At 41.8% G+C, this 17,616-nt stretch overlaps 2 protein-coding genes across 3 annotated transcripts; one reads left to right on the top strand and one right to left on the bottom strand.

Moving 5' to 3' along the window:
• The first annotated feature begins 835 nt into the window (after positions 1–835).
• Positions 836–9,021, top strand: LOC6632830 (probable 2-oxoadipate dehydrogenase complex component E1 homolog). Its single transcript, XM_002055880.4, has 12 exons — positions 836–1,076; positions 4,032–4,161; positions 4,297–4,468; positions 4,588–4,807; positions 5,550–5,711; positions 5,799–5,872; positions 5,940–6,707; positions 6,779–7,196; positions 7,255–7,578; positions 8,054–8,242; positions 8,341–8,426; positions 8,510–9,021. The coding sequence occupies exons 1-12, from the start codon at positions 944–946 to the stop codon at positions 8,612–8,614; spliced, it is 2,781 nt and encodes a 926-aa protein (XP_002055916.1). The 5' UTR covers positions 836–943; the 3' UTR covers positions 8,615–9,021.
• An 813-nt stretch (positions 9,022–9,834) lies between these two features.
• On the bottom strand, positions 9,835–17,556 carry chp (leucine rich repeat containing G protein-coupled receptor chaoptin). 2 transcript variants are annotated; one of them, XM_002055879.4, is made up of 15 exons: positions 17,050–17,556; positions 15,601–15,837; positions 14,829–15,542; positions 14,598–14,773; positions 14,266–14,400; positions 13,953–14,172; positions 13,286–13,895; positions 13,098–13,228; positions 12,562–12,818; positions 12,360–12,501; positions 11,934–12,292; positions 11,446–11,869; positions 10,841–11,082; positions 10,593–10,779; positions 9,835–10,402 (listed from the first exon to the last, which is right to left on the bottom strand). In XM_002055879.4, the coding sequence occupies exons 1-15, from the start codon at positions 17,050–17,052 to the stop codon at positions 10,301–10,303; spliced, it is 3,939 nt and encodes a 1,312-aa protein (XP_002055915.3). In that variant the 5' UTR covers positions 17,053–17,556; the 3' UTR covers positions 9,835–10,300. The 2 variants fall into 2 exon arrangements, with proteins under 2 accessions (XP_002055915.3, XP_032289481.1); XM_032433590.2 differs by having other exon boundaries at positions 13,953–14,181; positions 17,050–17,550.
• Between the last annotated feature and the right edge of the window lie 60 nt (positions 17,557–17,616).

Here is a 17,616-nt window from a genome sequence, read left to right as displayed (position 1 = left end):
GGTTACAATTAATTAACATAATTGTTTAAACATTCATATTCAAAAATATTTTATCCTAAAAAATCAATCAACTTTAATTGCCAAATTAATGTACTAAATATTTTAAGCCAATTTAGCTCGAAAGTTTGAAGAAATTTTTATTTTAAGCAAAACATATTTTTTGAATTAATATCAAGCACAAAATAATAACACATATGGTAAACGGATATCAACATTTTTGTAAACATTGGGATGCCTTTTGATATATACATTTATTTATCTGAATTCCGTTTTAGATAATCCCTTGAGCTAAGCAATAAAAGTTGCTATATTATATGAATTCTAAATTAAAAGTAAACGGTAAAAGTTGCAAAAGATATTTTACAGAGAACATTAAAAATAGGTTTTTTACTCAATATAAACAAAATTAAATTAACATTTAAAGAAGAAATAAAAAATCATTGAATGAAAAACAAATAAAAATTGGCTAAGTTTTGGAAAAGTTGTAAAAAAAAAAAGCAAAATAACATCAAACATGAAAATCGCTAAATTTTTGTCAAATCTCAGAGTTGGAATAAATATGCTGCCCAAAGTATGCAACGAAATGCACGAATTTCTAAAGGCGAGAGCACAGACCGCAGTGTATATGCTTAAATCAGATGGAAAAAAGCAAAACAAAAATAGAGGGAAACAATTCCAGTTCAGACATTATAAAGACCATGTGATTGAGAGACTGAAGGAGAGAGACTAAAAGAGAGCGAAACGGATCGTTTGCCTCTAGACAGTTTGCTGATCATTTAGTGCTTATCAACAGAACTAACCAAGGGGGTCCGGCCGCCAGCAAGCAAACAGAATGATTTTCAGTTCTGGGTCGAACGCGAACGGCTGCGGTTGGCAACGGGAATCAGCTGCTGGAATATCCCAAGCAAAACAAAAAATAACAAACTAATAACAAATTAATAAAATGCTGCGACACTTTGCGAGCGCGGAAAGAAAATTGATCAGCGTGCTGGGCGCACAGGCACGCCCACAACGCAACTATCACAGCAAGCAGGGCGTATGGGGCTATCGACCGGTCGCTAAGCGCGTCTACGAAGGTATTATTTGAATTATAATATAGTACGATTTATGCGCTTGTACCTGAAAGTGAATTTTAGTCGTGTAATCAGTACCCAGCTGAAAGATTGCTGCGACTTCCATTATAATCTGGCCATAGAAAACTTCCAGCTGCTGAGATAACAATCATTTTTAGCAAAAACACATTTGATAAGTCGTGCAACGTTTAAAGCCAAATAAAATGTATTGAAATATTGTTGTGGCAAGTGCTGTAAATCGTCGCACACAATGTTGTTGTTGTTGTTGTTGTTGTTGCCATTCTTGGCTGTTTATTGATGCGTTTTTGAGTGTAGCCGCAAACCCTTCTCCAACAACAATAACAACAGCAATCACCAACAACAAGAAAGCGAATTTCTGTGGACAAACTGAATACAAAAGCCGCTGTCCAACTCATACTTGTTGGCCGCTTGCAGATGTCGCTTCAAACACACGCACAGCGAACATGTGTGCAGCAACCTGTTGCAAGTTTATTCAGTTTGTTTTTTGTTTTTTTTTTTTTTAAAGTCTGCTTTTAAGCTATGTGAAAAACTGTTGCATGAAACTATTTATTTCTCACCCGATTGCATTCTAACTCATTTTTGAAGTTCTGTAACGTAAAGTGTGTAAAATGTGAGGTCAATGGTTCCTAAGTTCAATTTTCGATATGAAAAAATGCTCCACATAAGAACCTAACAAATGGAACGTTACGTTGGAAAATGGGTGTTAAACTTTAGCAGAAAACTTGAATCATAGATAGAAAGAAAATAAGAGCTCTGATTTGCGAAGAGTCCCGAATATTCGATATTCAAATTGTTTCTTCTAAGGCATAAATTTTTCAATGGAAAACTAATATGTAAGCGGCTTTCCAGTTGATTTTTCCGAGTTTTTCCATGAATTTGCCAATGTTTGTCCTTGGCTGATAGCTGGACCATGGGCGAACCGATTTTCAGGTGCAAAAGCTGCACAAATTAAAACGATACCGTGCCCAGCAAAACAACACACAGACACACATACACACCGACACGCACGCTCACACACACAGTGTGTGTGCACAGGAAAATAACAAAGTCGTGCAAACAGAGGCCCAAAAATTGCGAATTGGAATCAGGGCCAGGACTTAGCTAGCCTCACAATTGACAGAGTCGAACTGAACAAAGGAGCAGCTGGGGGCGTGCGGCTAATCAACACGAGGTACGTCAGTTCTTATTAACATGCAAAGCGAGAGGGAGAGAGAAAGAGGGCGAAAGAGATAGAGGTAAAGTATGTAGTATGAAAGAAAAACAGACTAGCATTGCACACAGATAAATGAATTTCCAATTCCCAATAGCATGTATACACATTCCATTTGATCTCAAAATTTTAAGAATATTTTCTTCATCAATAATTTCAGTTTTTTAGAGTGTATTATTTATTTGAAATATGCAATTCATAGCACACATCTCTGACAGCATTAAGTTCATATATCTTTATGGCCATTTTCTTCGTTTTGAGGCTATTTCCATATATGTATGTAGATATTCCCGGTTATTTCCAGTCATTAAATTTGTTTGATACTAATTAAAAACCATGATTTGAGCTCCACCTACTTGGTATTTTCTCCGAGTGTACGTGCAAAGATTACAACTACACCAAATGGTGGCTCCAACAATAACTATGGTGCGCCTTTGACTGAACTCAACTGGAATTTTGTTGGCCAGCTTTCTTTGAGGACTTGTCCAGCGGACCTGCCAGACTTTCGACAAGAAGACTCAATTTTTTGTTGACTTGATTCCAGTTTATTGTGTGACATCAGCAGGGCACAGCGAGCTCTGCCTTTTAATTGAGTTGACAAAGCCCAATCAAAATGGCAGCTTCGCAATTGGCGACTCTTTTGATTTCCTTCACATTCTGCCCAAGCTTCGCACGCCCGTGTCCCTTGGGGGATGAAGGACTGGCTTGCACTTTTGTATTGTCCAGCGCTGTATATATTCCATATATAACTGTCAGGACGCCATTATCCTTTGCTCGCTGGTTCAATAATATTTACACGCCCAAGAGGAAAAATATTTTCGCCACAAATATCATTCATCATTCATTGTGTGCTCTTCTTTCCACCCACAAAGCAGCAGCAGGACATGCATGTCCTGCCACACTAAATTGATTTATTACCAACAAAAATAAAAAAAGTAAATATATATTGTCAACGAATTGCATACACTTTTGAAGCAAATTAAGCTTTAATGCATTTCCAAGGAAGTCGGCGCTCAACTGTGAATGATCCCTTGTGCCTGCGCATAGGACCTCGTAATCGACTTGGGAGGCACGCACACACAGATACACATCCTTTGAGCAGGATAACATTTTAGCACATAAACACCTAAGCGGCAACGAGCTATCAACGGCTTAGCCCAAAAATAAAAAAACACCATAAAAAGGGAACCTCATAAGAAAACATCCAGTGCCATATCTCACTTGTATGTGGCTACAAAACAAATATTTATTCGGTGAAACACCGAATTTTAAATGCTCTTTAAAGGCTGTCTGTAATATAAGCAATCAGATTGAACATTGGAAGTAAGTTCGAATTTAATAGAACATTTTAGGTACATCAAAACGTTAAAGAATAACAAATTGCGTTTTCTATTTGGGAATTTGATCGAAGAGTAATAATGTAAAGCAAAAGGAGTCAAGTCCAGCTCCATAGAAGTATACAAAAAAAATCATAGAATTATATATAAGAAATAAATATTAATAGAAGAGCTTAAAAGGCATCGGAAAAGCGATATGCCCCGCTTAGCAGAAACCGCGCATTGAACCTAAGCCCAAATATATATGCCATAAAAATAAAAAGCCAATAAATTCAAAAAGGCCGCAGAATGGTGCCAATGCACACATATACATACGTATATATTTCTCTCATTTTTAATAATTTATAACTGTGAATGAAAATTTATATTGTTTACGCATGTGTCTTTCAGTTGCCGAGGAGGTGAGGCAGGCAAGGAATGCACAGGGCAATGTCTATCGCTGGGTGGAGGCCTTTCGCCAGCATGGACACAAATTGGCATCGGTAAATCCCATCAGCATCAAAGCGTCCAGCAGCCAAAGGTAAATAATGTGAGAAGTTAAACCAAGTTCCTACCACACACACACACACACACACACGCACGCACACAGCCTACCATAAGTTACATATAATTTATATGCCGCTTGCTTCTGCCCTTGTATTGTGTCCTCTCACAGCGAATTGCAGGAATTAAATCCCGCATTTTATGGACTGCAGACACAGCAAACGGTGCGCACCGCTGGCCTCTTGAGTGCTCCCACATCTGCCCAGAACGTTGCCCAATTGGAGCAGCTGCTCCGCGACGTTTACTGCAGCAACGCCGCCAGCGCCGAGTTCGCCTACGTTGAGGTAAGCACTCCATATAATTCATACATAAAACAGCTGAGACAGCTACCAAAAAAAAAAAAAAAAACAAAAAAAAATAAAATAATAACCTGGGATGACCATACTCTATCTGTCCGACACAGAACACCGAGGAGCGCGAATGGCTGGCCCAGAACTTTGAATCTTTGTACGAACGCCAGCTGCAGTCGACGGAGCGCCTCGAAATCGCCGAGTTGCTAATTAAGTCACAGGCGTGGGATAACTTCATGGCCCTCAAATTTCCGACGGTCAAGCGATACAGCGGCGAGGGCGCCGAATCCATGTTGGCATTCTTTTGGCAGCTACTGCGCGACAGCGTTCAAGGTCAGTTGGGTTCAAGCGACACGCAGCCCAGTCAAATGTGTCCAGAGCTAAACGTGGGTGTGGGTCTTTGTGTTATTTTTAAGCGGTTTTTAAATTTAAGGAAAATACTAATACCTGGTGGTTCATGTTTTTAAATTGGGTAAAAAGGCATATTGGTTTTATAAAATGTGACGAGTTTATCGTTAAGCGATAAAAAGTGACCATCGATTGGTTCAGCATTACTGGCAAATAATAAGAGCTAGATTCACAAGTGCTCAGTATCTTGTTAAGTATGCATCCAAATGAGTGTAACTATCAAACTGAAAAATCTTCAGGAACTTCAATATACATATTCATCTTGAATTTAAAAAAGGATCGGATTGTTGGTATCGATTTTGATCGATTTCAAGATATTGACTTATCGACCCAGACAACGATTATTTAAACCAAATTTGAAGTCGCTTTCAGTTTTTGGAATTTTTTGGTTTAAAGCCGATTTGTAGCCTTAATAATATGCCTAATATATTTAAATATACAACTATATCAACTAATCTATAGCTAACTATAAAACCAGTTTCAAAATTTCTATAAGTGTGTGCGTTATATGATTGTATACGTCCACATCCTCAATTCCGTTCCCTAACTTCGTGAGAAGCCAAACTTGACGCCAAACTATCGGCGCACGCTTGCTTTAACCCTAATCTGATTTTCTCCCAAAACTTTGTTTCACCTACGATGACAACAACTACAATGATGAGAACAGCAAACATTGAGCATGTGGTGCTGGCCATGCCCCACCGAGGACGGACCCCGCTGCAGGCAGCGCTGCTGAACATGAGGCCGGCAAAAGTTTTTCGCAAACTCAGCGGCGCATCGGAGTTTGCCGACGACATTGAGGCCATGTCGGACGTCATAAGTCACTTCCGTAAGTGAAAGTTTTATTAGTGGGGGTCTGTCTGCTTGGGGCACACGCAGCGTATGCGTAATTTAATCAAACCCACATCTTGCGCAGATGTTTCCGAGCAGCTGCAAGTGCTTGGCAAGAGCATCAACTTTAGCATGGTTCGCAATCCCTCGCATTTGGAGGTGAGTCCTGACACTTCAATTCCAAATTAGCTGCAAAACATTACTCCTGGCGACTGCCTCATTTCAGGCAGCTAATCCTGTGGCCATGGGTAAGACGCGCTCCAAGCAGCAGAGTCGCGGCGATGGCGCCTTTAGCACCGAATCCAGCGCCCAGCCTTTTGGTCAGCATGTGCTCAATGTGATACTCCATGGTGATGCCGCCTTTGCCGGCCAGGGCATTAATCAGGAATGCCTGCACATGGCCTATGTTCCCCATTTTGAGGTGGGCGGCAGCCTGCATCTCATTGTCAACAACCAAGTGGGATTTACAACGCCTGGCGAACGTGGACGCTCGACAGAGTATGCCTCCGATCTGGCCAAATCTATACAGGCGCCAGTCTTCCATGTCAATGGCGATGATCCAGAGGCTTTGGCGCGCATTACCAATCTTGCCTTTCGCTATCAGCGTGAATTTCACAAGGACATCTTTATTGATCTGAACTGCTATCGGCGCTGGGGTCACAATGAACTGGATGATCCCACCTTTACCAATCCGCTGGTCTATCAAATTGTTCACCAGCGTCAATCTGTGCCGGACCTCTATGCAGCTGAGTTGGCCAGGCAGGGTGTGCTTAGCGCGGAGCAGTCTAGCCAATTGCGAGAGAATTATATAGCCTATCTCAATGAGGAGTTGGCTTTGGCGCCCAGTTATCAGCCGCCTGCAAGCTACTTTGAGCAGCAGTGGGCGGGTCTGAAGCTGGCGCCCGCCAATGAGCTCACCTACTGGGACACTGGCTTGGACTATGGCCTACTGCACTGGATTGGCCAGCAGAGCGTTGCATATCCCGCGGACTTTGTAAGTAGAGACAAGCAACACGATTTTAGATTACAGACTTAGTATATATATATATATGTAAATTTTTCCAGAACATTCATCCACATCTGCTGAAAACGTTTGTCCAAGGCAGACTCAAGAAACTGGAGGCTGGTGCCAAAATAGACTGGGCCACGGCGGAAGCCTTGGCCATTGGCAGCCTCATGTACCAGGGCCACAATGTTCGCATCAGTGGCGAGGATGTGGGACGTGGAACTTTCTCACATCGTCATGCCATGCTGGTGGATCAGCAGACGAACGAGATGTACGTGCCGCTCAACCACTTAGAGGGCGGCAACGGCGGCAAACTGGAGCTGGCACACAGCATACTCTCCGAGGAGGCAGTGCTTGGCTTTGAGTACGGCATGGCCATAGACAATCCCCAGAACCTCATTATTTGGGAGGCGCAATTCGGGGACTTTGCCAATGGCGCCCAAATCATGATCGATGCGTTTATTGTCTCGGGCGAGAGTAAGTTCAGTTCAGTTCCATAAGCTGCCAAGAACTTGGCTAATCGTTTCTAACATAGGTAAATGGATGGAATCGAATGCCTTGGTCATGCTGCTGCCACATGGCTACGATGGCGCCGCCTCTGAGCACAGCTCCTGCCGCATTGAGCGGTATTTGCAGCTCAGCGATTCCAAGGAAACAGCGCCCGATGGCGACAGCGTAAATGTGCATGTGGTGAATCCCACAACGCCAGCCCAATACTACCATGTGCTGCGTCGCCAGCTGGCGAGAAATTTCCGCAAGCCCTTGGTAGTGGTGGCGCCCAAGACGCTGTTGCGTCTGCCAGCAGCCACCTCCACCCATGAAGACTTCCAGCCGGGCACGCTGTTCCACAATGTTTTAGGTGGGTATTCTTCTTACACCACGTACCCATTAAAGATGTGTAAGAAAGGAGAGCCAGTAGGAATATATTAATTATTGTTCAGAGGTAATAGCCGAGTTAATGTAGCCATGTCCGTCTTATAAACATCGTGGTCTTATAAACCCCTCATTCTTAGAGTCTATAAGAGCTAGAAAGTTGGTATTTGGAAAGTAGTTCCTTCTATAGCCCTATTGCCGTTGGGCTCAGGTATTCACTTACAATTTCAAATCATATACCATAGGCCGGACAATATATACCGAAGTAAGTCAAGAACATGTTTTCCATAATGTATATCAAAGGGCTGTTAGTATAGACGGCAGTTCAGGTATTTGTGAAGCCATCTCGACACTGGGTACAGGGTATCTGCTACTCGGCCACTCTCAGCTAAAGCACTCCTGTTTTTTTTTAATGGCTGCCTTCCTCAAGCTGACCCAAGCCGACTTCTCTAATTCCCCAGGTGACAGCACAGTGCAGCCGGAACAGGTGCGCAAGGTCATCATCTGCAGCGGCAAACACTACTACAACCTGGTCGAGGAACGAGCTAATCGTCAGGTCCAGGACACGGCCATTGTGCGCCTGGAGTCCCTCAGTCCCTTCCCGGTCCAGGAACTGCAGGCACAGCTGGCGCAATATGGCAATGTGCAGAGTAAGTTCCTAACCCAAACTTTCAGGCAATAAATTTGTAACCCTGTAACTGACCCCACGCCTCTCATTTCCACTCTCTTTACCAAAACCCTCGCCCAGGTTTCGTCTGGAGTCAGGAGGAGCATCGCAACATGGGCGCCTGGACATTTGTGCGGCCACGCTTTGAAAATTTAATTGGCAAGCAGGTAAGCCACATCCGAACACACTCACTCACACAAACACACCCAACCAGACATACTCAACCTACCCCATAAAAAAAAACCCACAGCTCCACTATTGCGGCCGCTGTGAGGCGCCCACCCCAGCCACGGGCATTGGCAAAGTGCATAAACGGGAAGTTGATGAGATTGTTGCTGCCCCATTTGAACTTTAGTGCGATGCCGTCGCTGCCGGACATGGCTCCACCACTTTGCCGGACACCTCACCCGCGCCCGTCCATATATCAGAAAGTACTTTAGCTCAATAAAACTGCCAAAAATAAATAAAGAACAACAACAACCAAAAAAAAAAAAACAAATCGAAATGCTCTTATCTGTGAGTGATTGACTTGGGAATATCCTCTAGCCCCCTGCAAAACAACCTTAGCACGTTTCCACTCTCATACCTTTGGGTTATATGTACACAAATAAACAGCTACACACGCTGAGAGCTGCGCAGTTCTAGCCAAGCTATGCCCACACTTAACTAGTTTCTATCATTGTGCAAATTGTAAAGTAACTAAATAACTTATATAAACGTATTAAATCCTCGATGCTGTATAAATTTTAATTTATGAGCAATTCTTACTCTTGTAATAGTCAAAATGTAAAAAATCAAAATGATACAAAAAAATAAAAGATAAAAACTTCTCTTACAAAAAATAATAAAAATAAATATAATAATAAAAACACCACTTGTTTATGTTTTTATTATTTATTTTTATTATTTGAACATTTAACAACAATAAGCACAATTATTTTCACAGACTATTTACCTGTTTTAATAGTTTCTAAAAAAATTTGCTTTTTCACATTTCAGATAATTTTGCTTAGAAAAACGTTCATAAATAATATACCCTGGTTCTGGCGTATTTCAATAGGGTAAAGTAAAATTCTATCAACCCATCAATTTTTTCTATATTTTACAAGTTATTGAGCAAATTTACTAAATTTGTTCAGTCCTGCTTTAAGACTCAGTCAGATTGGCAAGTTTTATATATTCTGGCGTTGTCCAATCCAGGGCCTCGATTGACCCGGTTTTTCGATTATGTAGATATCCTCTTATTCCTGTTACTTTTTATTGATTACAGGGTATTACAAAATAAGTGCCATGCCTTAAAAGGCGGTACCAGAAAGTGCAATGTGGCATTATATAATAATTTATCGTTTAAAAAAAAACCAGGTTGAAACTTTGCGCAAAAGTTTTTAATTGTTTCTTCTTGTTGTTTCTGCTGTTGTTGTTGTTGTTGTTGTTGATGCTGTGTTGTTGTTGTTGCTGTACCGCCATTTGTGTAAATTATTTGTTGTTGTTGACCTCATAATAGAGTACAAGGTTTTATGCAGATGACAGGCACAGCAAACGAAATAGAAAATCAAAAAAAAAAACTAATAGAAGCCCATTTAACCTACCGTAAATATTTATTATGTTTATGAAACATTTTACAGACTTTCAATTGGAATTGTTTAAGCAGCGAAGTGACCTAACTTAAGTATTTCTATGTTAGTAATAAATCGGAGGATTAAGTATATAGCTGGATTATATAGAAAAAAATTAAATAACGTGTATATAATAATATCTACCATAAATTGAGATGAGTGCCACAGAAATGGAGTGCAGAGGTGTGTATGGGCGAGTTGAGGTTAGCTACATATAAGGCGTTACCAAGGACTCTAAAGATTGGTTTAAAGGAATTCAGAATTGGATTTGAAAGAACATAAAAACCAGGTTTTTAGGAAAAAGTCTCTCATCACGCTTAATTTCTAGATGTTCAGTTTCGCAAAACCTATATGACCTGCCTGCCATAGATTTGCTCTAGAATATCGTAAAAGTCGGTGGACGTCTTATTTGCAAAGTACAGAAGTCACATCCAGAACACAAATGCCAAGCAAACAGAAATTATAACGATGGCAGTTTCCCTGCAATTGGCATTATCCCAACCGCATTCCAGATCGAACTTCAGAGCCTGTAAAAATAATAGCGTGAATAAATGTACATTGGCTATGATGAAACACATCTTTGAAAATGAGCTTAGAGCCAATTGAATTTTTTTCTAAAAAACCGCGCTTTCGTTTTTCACACGGCTTGGACAGCACATCGGTCATCAATCAGTCCATCAGTCGTTCAATCACCTTTAGGTTATCCACATAACTTACCTCAAGTAGCTGCTGTCCGCCTTTGTTATCACAACGCGTCTCGCGCAGATCATCGTCATGATCGTCACAATTGTGGCGTCCGTACACCTGGCACGGCGAATTCATGAAGGTGCGGAAAACCGTATCGGTCCAGGTCTGCGATGAGCATATATATTGACGTCGCTTACGCTGCCAGAACTCCACCCAGCTAAGAAAAGCAAGCGGATACTTAGAGTATATTCATATAGAGCCCGCAGTCATAAACAAACCCCAAGTCGCAATCGCAGTTAAGATCCGTATGTGACATCTTGAGATCTGTTAGAAAAACACTATTCGGCAGATAAGGCACCTGGCCCGTATTCGGATTTGGTATTTTCTTCAAGTTGTGATTGTTATAGCGTATATCCAAGGAAATATTCCTAACACGTCCCATATGCTTGAAGAAGTTGGGGGGCAAGGCTTGCAGCGATGTATTGAACAGTTGCATATAGAGGTAAGGGGAGCGCATGCCCTGTTCAGATAATAAAGTGAGGCTTAAAAAATGTTTCTATAAAGCTTTTAGTGTCTAAGTTTGCCCAGGACATTTAGAAAGAATGTCCTTCTACACACTTGTTATCAAATGCCCTATATGAGGAGAATAGTGAAACTCTTAGCTGTTCACTAAACTTGAAAATAGAAAAGTTTTTCATACATAAATTCATTTTGCCTAAAAATATGAGCAGCTATATGACAGAGAGAAAAAGAGAGACGGACAACACTGATACAAAATTTGTGTATGTTTATACTTTATAGGAGCAGCAGAGGTCCTACATAATGTATTTCCTGTCGCTCTGCAGGAAATGAAGTAAGTGTGTTAAAGTTGTGAACGACTCACCCGCAGTATATGATCGTTAAGATTCGTGAATTGTGGTCCACTGAACGTTATGTTGGTCAGTTTGGAGGGCAGATGTCCCTCCATCTCACGCAGCAGGTCCGTTGGCATGCCCATTTGCACGGTTTGCATTTCTTGCGTGGGTCCCGAGCCCTTCTTGACGATGCGCGTAAATGGCTGCGGTGCCTCAATCCACAGTTCGCGTATGTTGTGATGATGTCGCAGCAAATGGGGTATATTGAAGTGATCCAGGTGCGAGTAGGCGGTCAGCTTGAGGGAGCGCAGATGTGGCAGCGAATCAAGGCAACCATACTCAAAATAATGCAAACGGAAATTGGATATATCCAACATTTCCAGATCCTCATTGACGCCATCGAAGCTGTTATTGTTTAGCGAGGTAATCGGGTTACCGGACAGCATCAGCCGACTATAAGATACAGCTGCATAAGTCAGATAAGCTGAACTGCAAGTGCAAGTGTTGACTGACTCACCGCAAATGTGGCAGAGACTGGGTCATCAGTGGCACATTGGTCAAGTCGTTATTTGATAGATCCAGCATACGTAGATTAGTCATATTATTCGCCAGTTCCTGTGGTATGGAGGGAAGCTCATTGTAGCCCAAACGGAATTCACGCAGATACTTGAGGCGTATTTCAGGCACGGTGCTTAGCGAGACATTCTCCAGGCCGAGCTTTATTAATGAATTCTCCAGGCCCATAAACGATTTATCCATAACCTTGAGATCCCGATTATGTGAGAGATCCAGAACCGCCAGTTTCGGCATGGTGGCAAAGACGGCGTCATCGATGCGCAGCAAATAGTTGTAGGAAATGTCCAAGTAACGTAAAGACTGAAAGATACAAAAAGGTAAAGCTCTAATCATAATGTCCAAATAGAAGTTAAAATAAGCAACTAACCCTAAACTTATTCGACAAATCCATGCTGTGTATTGTGGAGATGAAATTGTTGGATAAATGCAGCTCGCACAGGGTCAGAGCAGCCAAACTGGACAACGAGGAAGATGGTATCTTTAAGAGCATATTGTGCGAGACATCCAACCTGTAAATAAAAAGAGGTAAACCTTTGGTAAACTTTCAAGTTAATTAACGAATTACTCACTTTTCCATGCCGCCATTATAGAACAAATTATCGGGCAAGCCGCGCAGCTTATTGTGGGAGAAGTCCACAATACGCAGGCTCTGCACGGGCTTAAAAATATCCTGTGGTATATCAGTCAAATAGTTGTGATCAAAATAGACCAATTGCAATTGTTTGGTATTCTTAAAGGCATCAAAGTCCAGTTCGTGTATCCAATTGTAGCTAAGATCCAGCCATTGCAAATGCGGCATATTCCCAAACACATCACGAGTGGTGTTCTAGAAAATTGTATATAACAATAAATAATATCATAATGTGCTATCTAGAGAAAAGAGTTTATTCTGTCTGACTGTCAGCTAAACTTCCATTTGGAAAAAGATCAAGAAAAATGGAGGGAAAAGACCGCAAGAGGAAAGTCTCAAATTCAGCAAAAATTTGTAAGACTTTACTGTTGGAGCTGTGCCGTTGACTTCCAGCAGTCCGTCAGTCCATCAGTATAATCAGTTTAATCTATATGGATATATGACATATAGATCTGTAGCTAGGCAAATACCAACCATAAGCGAGTTATAGCCCAGATGCAAGTGTGTCAGTGAAATCTCAGCGGGTCGGAAGTAGCCGGGATAAATGATGGAAATGTTATTGTGCGATAAATCCAATATCTTGATGTTCGAGTGGTAGATGCCGCCTAAAAGCAGAAAGAGTAAAAATGATCAATCTCACGGATATGTCTAGAACATCTTACCATGCTCATTGCGGCCACTCCAGGAGGAGTTGGACATTAGCTGCTTAATCTGATTGTGGCTAACATTAACATTAAGGTTAGATAAAGTGCCCACTTGATCGAAGTAGTCAAAATTGAAATTGGGCAGCTGGTTGAAGGCCATGTCCAGAATCTCCAGCTTGGGCAGGTTTTGAAAGGACTCCTCAGCCAAATTGTTGAGCTTGTTGCCGCGCAGGCTCAGGTACTCCAGCTCATCCAGGTTCATAAAAGCGCGTCGCTCCACCTTGTCAATTTTATTGTCATCCAGCTGGAGTTTGCGCAGCGCCTCCAAGTCAAAGAATGTGTGCTGAGAAATGGATGTAAGATGATTGAAGCGCAGCGAGATCTCCTCCAACTTTGAGTGTATATCGCCCTGGAAGGTGCCCTTGAGCACCTGTTCAATGCGATTGTCATGCAGCTCCAGCAAACGAAGATTTTTCAAGAAATGGAAGCTCGTATCGCTCATGCTGCTAATATGATTGTTGCTGAAGTCCAGCTCCTGTAGGGAGGTCAAATGTCGAAGAGCCTCGGCAGGCAAGGCGCTGCCGGAATAACCATGCGCCATCTTTAGTGAAATGAGGGAGTGGCCAATCTAGAAAGAGAAATCCCATTTAAAACTGTTTAAACCTGACAGCTTAGATACTCCTACTTCATGGAATGCATCATTCTCAATGTTCGAAATTCCATTCTCGCTGAAATCCAATCGCTTCAGACCGCGTACATGCTTAAAGGCATGCGACTGTATGCCCGAGAGGCTGGCACGTGTGATCTGCAGATCCTCCAGTTCGACGCCAAAGTCCTTAAAGTCTTCGGGACCCACAGATGTGGTGCCCATGCGCGATATGGATAGCGAGCGCATGTTCCGCATTCTGGTCATACTTTTTGAAAATAAATACAAAACGATTTGCTCGGGTAAAGGGGTGTGTGGGGAGCAGGAGCTCTATTGTGCTGGGGTCACTTACTTGCGTAAAGTTTGTAAATTGGTTGGATCATTCCGATCACCGCTGAGATCCAGCTTGAGCAGCGTATAGTGCATGGCATTAAATGTTTCCGTGGGCTTCGGGATTTTGATCTTATTGTCACGCATGCTAATGACCCTGTAAATGGGGGGTAAACGTGGAAAAAGGGTGAATTGGTTTGGGTTATTATAGCTGCTTATTGCTCTATTGTCTCGTTTCTATATTCGTCACGTTCTGCGAAAGCAGGTCACACACTTAGCCCACATCGACGAAGCCCCACATTGTAGGGTGCTGACAATCGGATTAGGTTGTGGCCTTTTTTTCAACCAACTCACTTCAAAACATCGAAATTATTGAAGAGCTTGTGATGCAGCTTGGTCAAATTGTTGCCAGACAGATCCAAAATTTGTAAGCTATTCACCAGGCTATCAAAGGCCACCGGGGAAATATTGGTCAGTCCACAATATCGCATATAGATCTCACGTATGCGAGCTGGCTTGAAGGCATCGTCCTGTAAAGTAAAGAGTTTGAGATGCAACACGATTTGACCAACTTGAAGCACCCACCTTAAGAGTATGTATGGGATTTCCATCAAAAAAGGTTCGATTGACTGTATCAAAATACTTGAAGGAGTTCGGTGGCAGCACTTCTATGTGATTATACTCCAAGTGTAGGTTATCCAAATTCAGTTTGGTGCTAGCCTTAATATCATATGTTTCATTTCCACTCAGCGACCAAATGACATTGTGTGATATATCCAAAGTGCGCAGACTCTTTAGCGGACCCAGTGCATCGTAGGGTATCTCCGACAGAATATTATCCGTGAGCAACAAACGCGTCAGCCTAGGCATGCCATCCACAAACACATTCGGATCGATCTCAAACAGACTATTCCCGCTCAGATCTAGTGTCTCCAGATTTAGCAAGCCCGAGAAGCTATGCGTCATGAGCATGGAAATGCAATTCTCGCCCAGAATCAGAGTCTGCAGCGATTCCTCGAGGCCACGAAACGAATCGTGATGTATAGTCGTTATATGATTATCTGATAGATCCAGAATGCGCAGCTTTTGCAGATGACGTAATGACTTGGAGGGTATCTCGACCAGATCGTTTTGCGGCAATATGAGCTCCCACAATGAGCGCTCCAACCCGGTAAAGGCATCATCTGGTATCTCGGTTAGATGATTGCCCGAAATCTTTAGCCGATACATGCCCGTGGACTGTAGAAAATAGGGCTCGATCTCGCGCAAGCCCGTGTTCTCCATGTGCAGCATGAAAACCTGGTCGAGAGATTAGTCCAACGTCTGCAAACATTCGCTAGCAAGTTTGGCCACCTACCTTAGATTGGTTGACCATGCGCGGCAGTGCTGGAAAAGGCACATTCTTGCAATGCACAATGCCCAAATCTGTGGACGATTTGGAGCATGTGCACATCACGTTGTATGTGCAAGGCGGATAGCGGGTCTCCTCCATCTCTCGACTGAACAGCGAGGCACGCGCCAAGGACATCCAGATCATTATGATAAGCGTTATGGTGAGAAACGCATAGCCAAATTTAAAGAAGAACTCGAGACCCTAAAAAAAAGAGAAGGCGGTGCAAAAGGAGTCACGTTAGGCGTAGTACTTGAGGGACTGCCAACTGTCAACTCAAGTATTATTATTGCGAATCAACATTCGCATATTCAAGGAAGTCCAAAAGTCTTTGGGCCCTGTGGGGCTTCACGTGCTTATCTTTTTCTTCCTTTATTCTTTTGTGGTCACTTGTAAAATTCAACCCTTGCCAACAGCCAATGGCTTGCACTTTTAAGGCTAGCGCGCAGTGTATTGAATGTCCTTTTTCCCTTTTTTAAATGAGATATTCCTTGGAAAGGCTTAACTATGCAGAGCATGTTAACGGCTTGTCACGAAATTGTACCTATACAATTATATATACCCAAGCAGGATAAAGGCTGAGCTCTTAAAGCCATTTGTTTGTCTTTAGATAGGTTTTAGAGGCACTCGGTTGAGAACACGTATCATATAGCTGCCATTAAAACTATCGGCTAAAAACTGTTTTCCTATAAAATAACCTTTTTTAAGAATTCTCTAATTGATAGCCTTTTCATACTCCTAACATAAAAGCAATATTTTATTATTATTGTAACTTTTGATTTTTTTTTTTTTTTTGATTTTAAATATATCATATGGCAAATAAATTTGCGCCTAACATGTGACTACATTATGATTGCTATATCATATAGTTACTATAGGAGCAATCGGTCAAACATTAAGCTTTTAATAAAACACAGTTTTTTACTCTTGCACTGGATATTAAAATTGGGTCTCGAAATGTGTAACGCATAGATGGAGACATCGCCGACCCCATTAAGTATATATGGTATTGATCAGTATTAACAGCCGCGTCGATATAGCTAAGTATGTCTGTCTGTTTCAATGCGAAATAGTCTCTCAGTTTTAAAGGTATCGTAAATAAAACCTTGCATACGCAGTACTAATGTCGGAACCGGCTGGATCGGAGAAAACTTTGATATATTGACCAAACTTGGCGTAAAGAAAAGGTTCACTCTGCAAGGACATTAAATCTTCGGCGTGCCGAAGATAGCCCTTCTTTCTCGTTGTGTTTCAAGCTATTAAAATAAATTAAAACAATTTATTTTAAGTGAATGTAAAAAAATATATTCCAAATTTTGCATATATCAGCAAGGGTATAAAATCTGCGGCTGCTCAAAGATCGTTCTCCTCCTTTCCATTTTTTTCTATATATTGTCGCGCTTGTCAAATACACACCATTTTGTTAATTGGATTATTCGTACAAGATAATTGGCATTTAGAATAATTTTAATTTAATTTAAACAGTAGGCTTCCTTTTTTAATTGTATTAGTAAATGATAACTTATTTTTATGTCTGCCAGGCACAGGATGTGCGTCTCTTTTTTTAAGCCTGTTTGTCTTTATGTTTATTCCGTTTTTGCACTCGCAAACAAACAGAAACACGTCCGAACCGCAGCGCGTTCCACGCACGTCTGAGACATGAAAATCAATCGGGTTGCGCATTTGACGACAACCAGGTGATAAGTGGCGCACGACACTAATTGGATTGTAACATTTTGGGGGGTGGTGGCTATTCTCAATGGCGCCAGCCCAAGAGCTGGTCAGCCATTGGGCACACGCCTGGGCCGATTTATAGCATTACTTTACGCCTGATTGGAAATGCTCATTTCCTTGCCGTGCTTGCCCTTTCGTTTAGAATATGCCAAGCAAAACACACGCGAATCGTGTGAACGCAAGGTGTGTACTATGAACATTTGGATAAAGAAAAGATTCAAAGCCTTGCGCTAACCAAGGCAATTGAAT

The sequence above is a fragment of the Drosophila virilis genome, chromosome 2 (assembly GCF_030788295.1).
Source record: "Drosophila virilis strain 15010-1051.87 chromosome 2, Dvir_AGI_RSII-ME, whole genome shotgun sequence".
Lineage (NCBI taxonomy): Eukaryota > Metazoa > Arthropoda > Insecta > Diptera > Drosophilidae > Drosophila > Drosophila virilis.
Note: the sequence above shows the minus strand (reverse complement) of the source record. Positions and strands in the feature narration are given on the sequence as shown.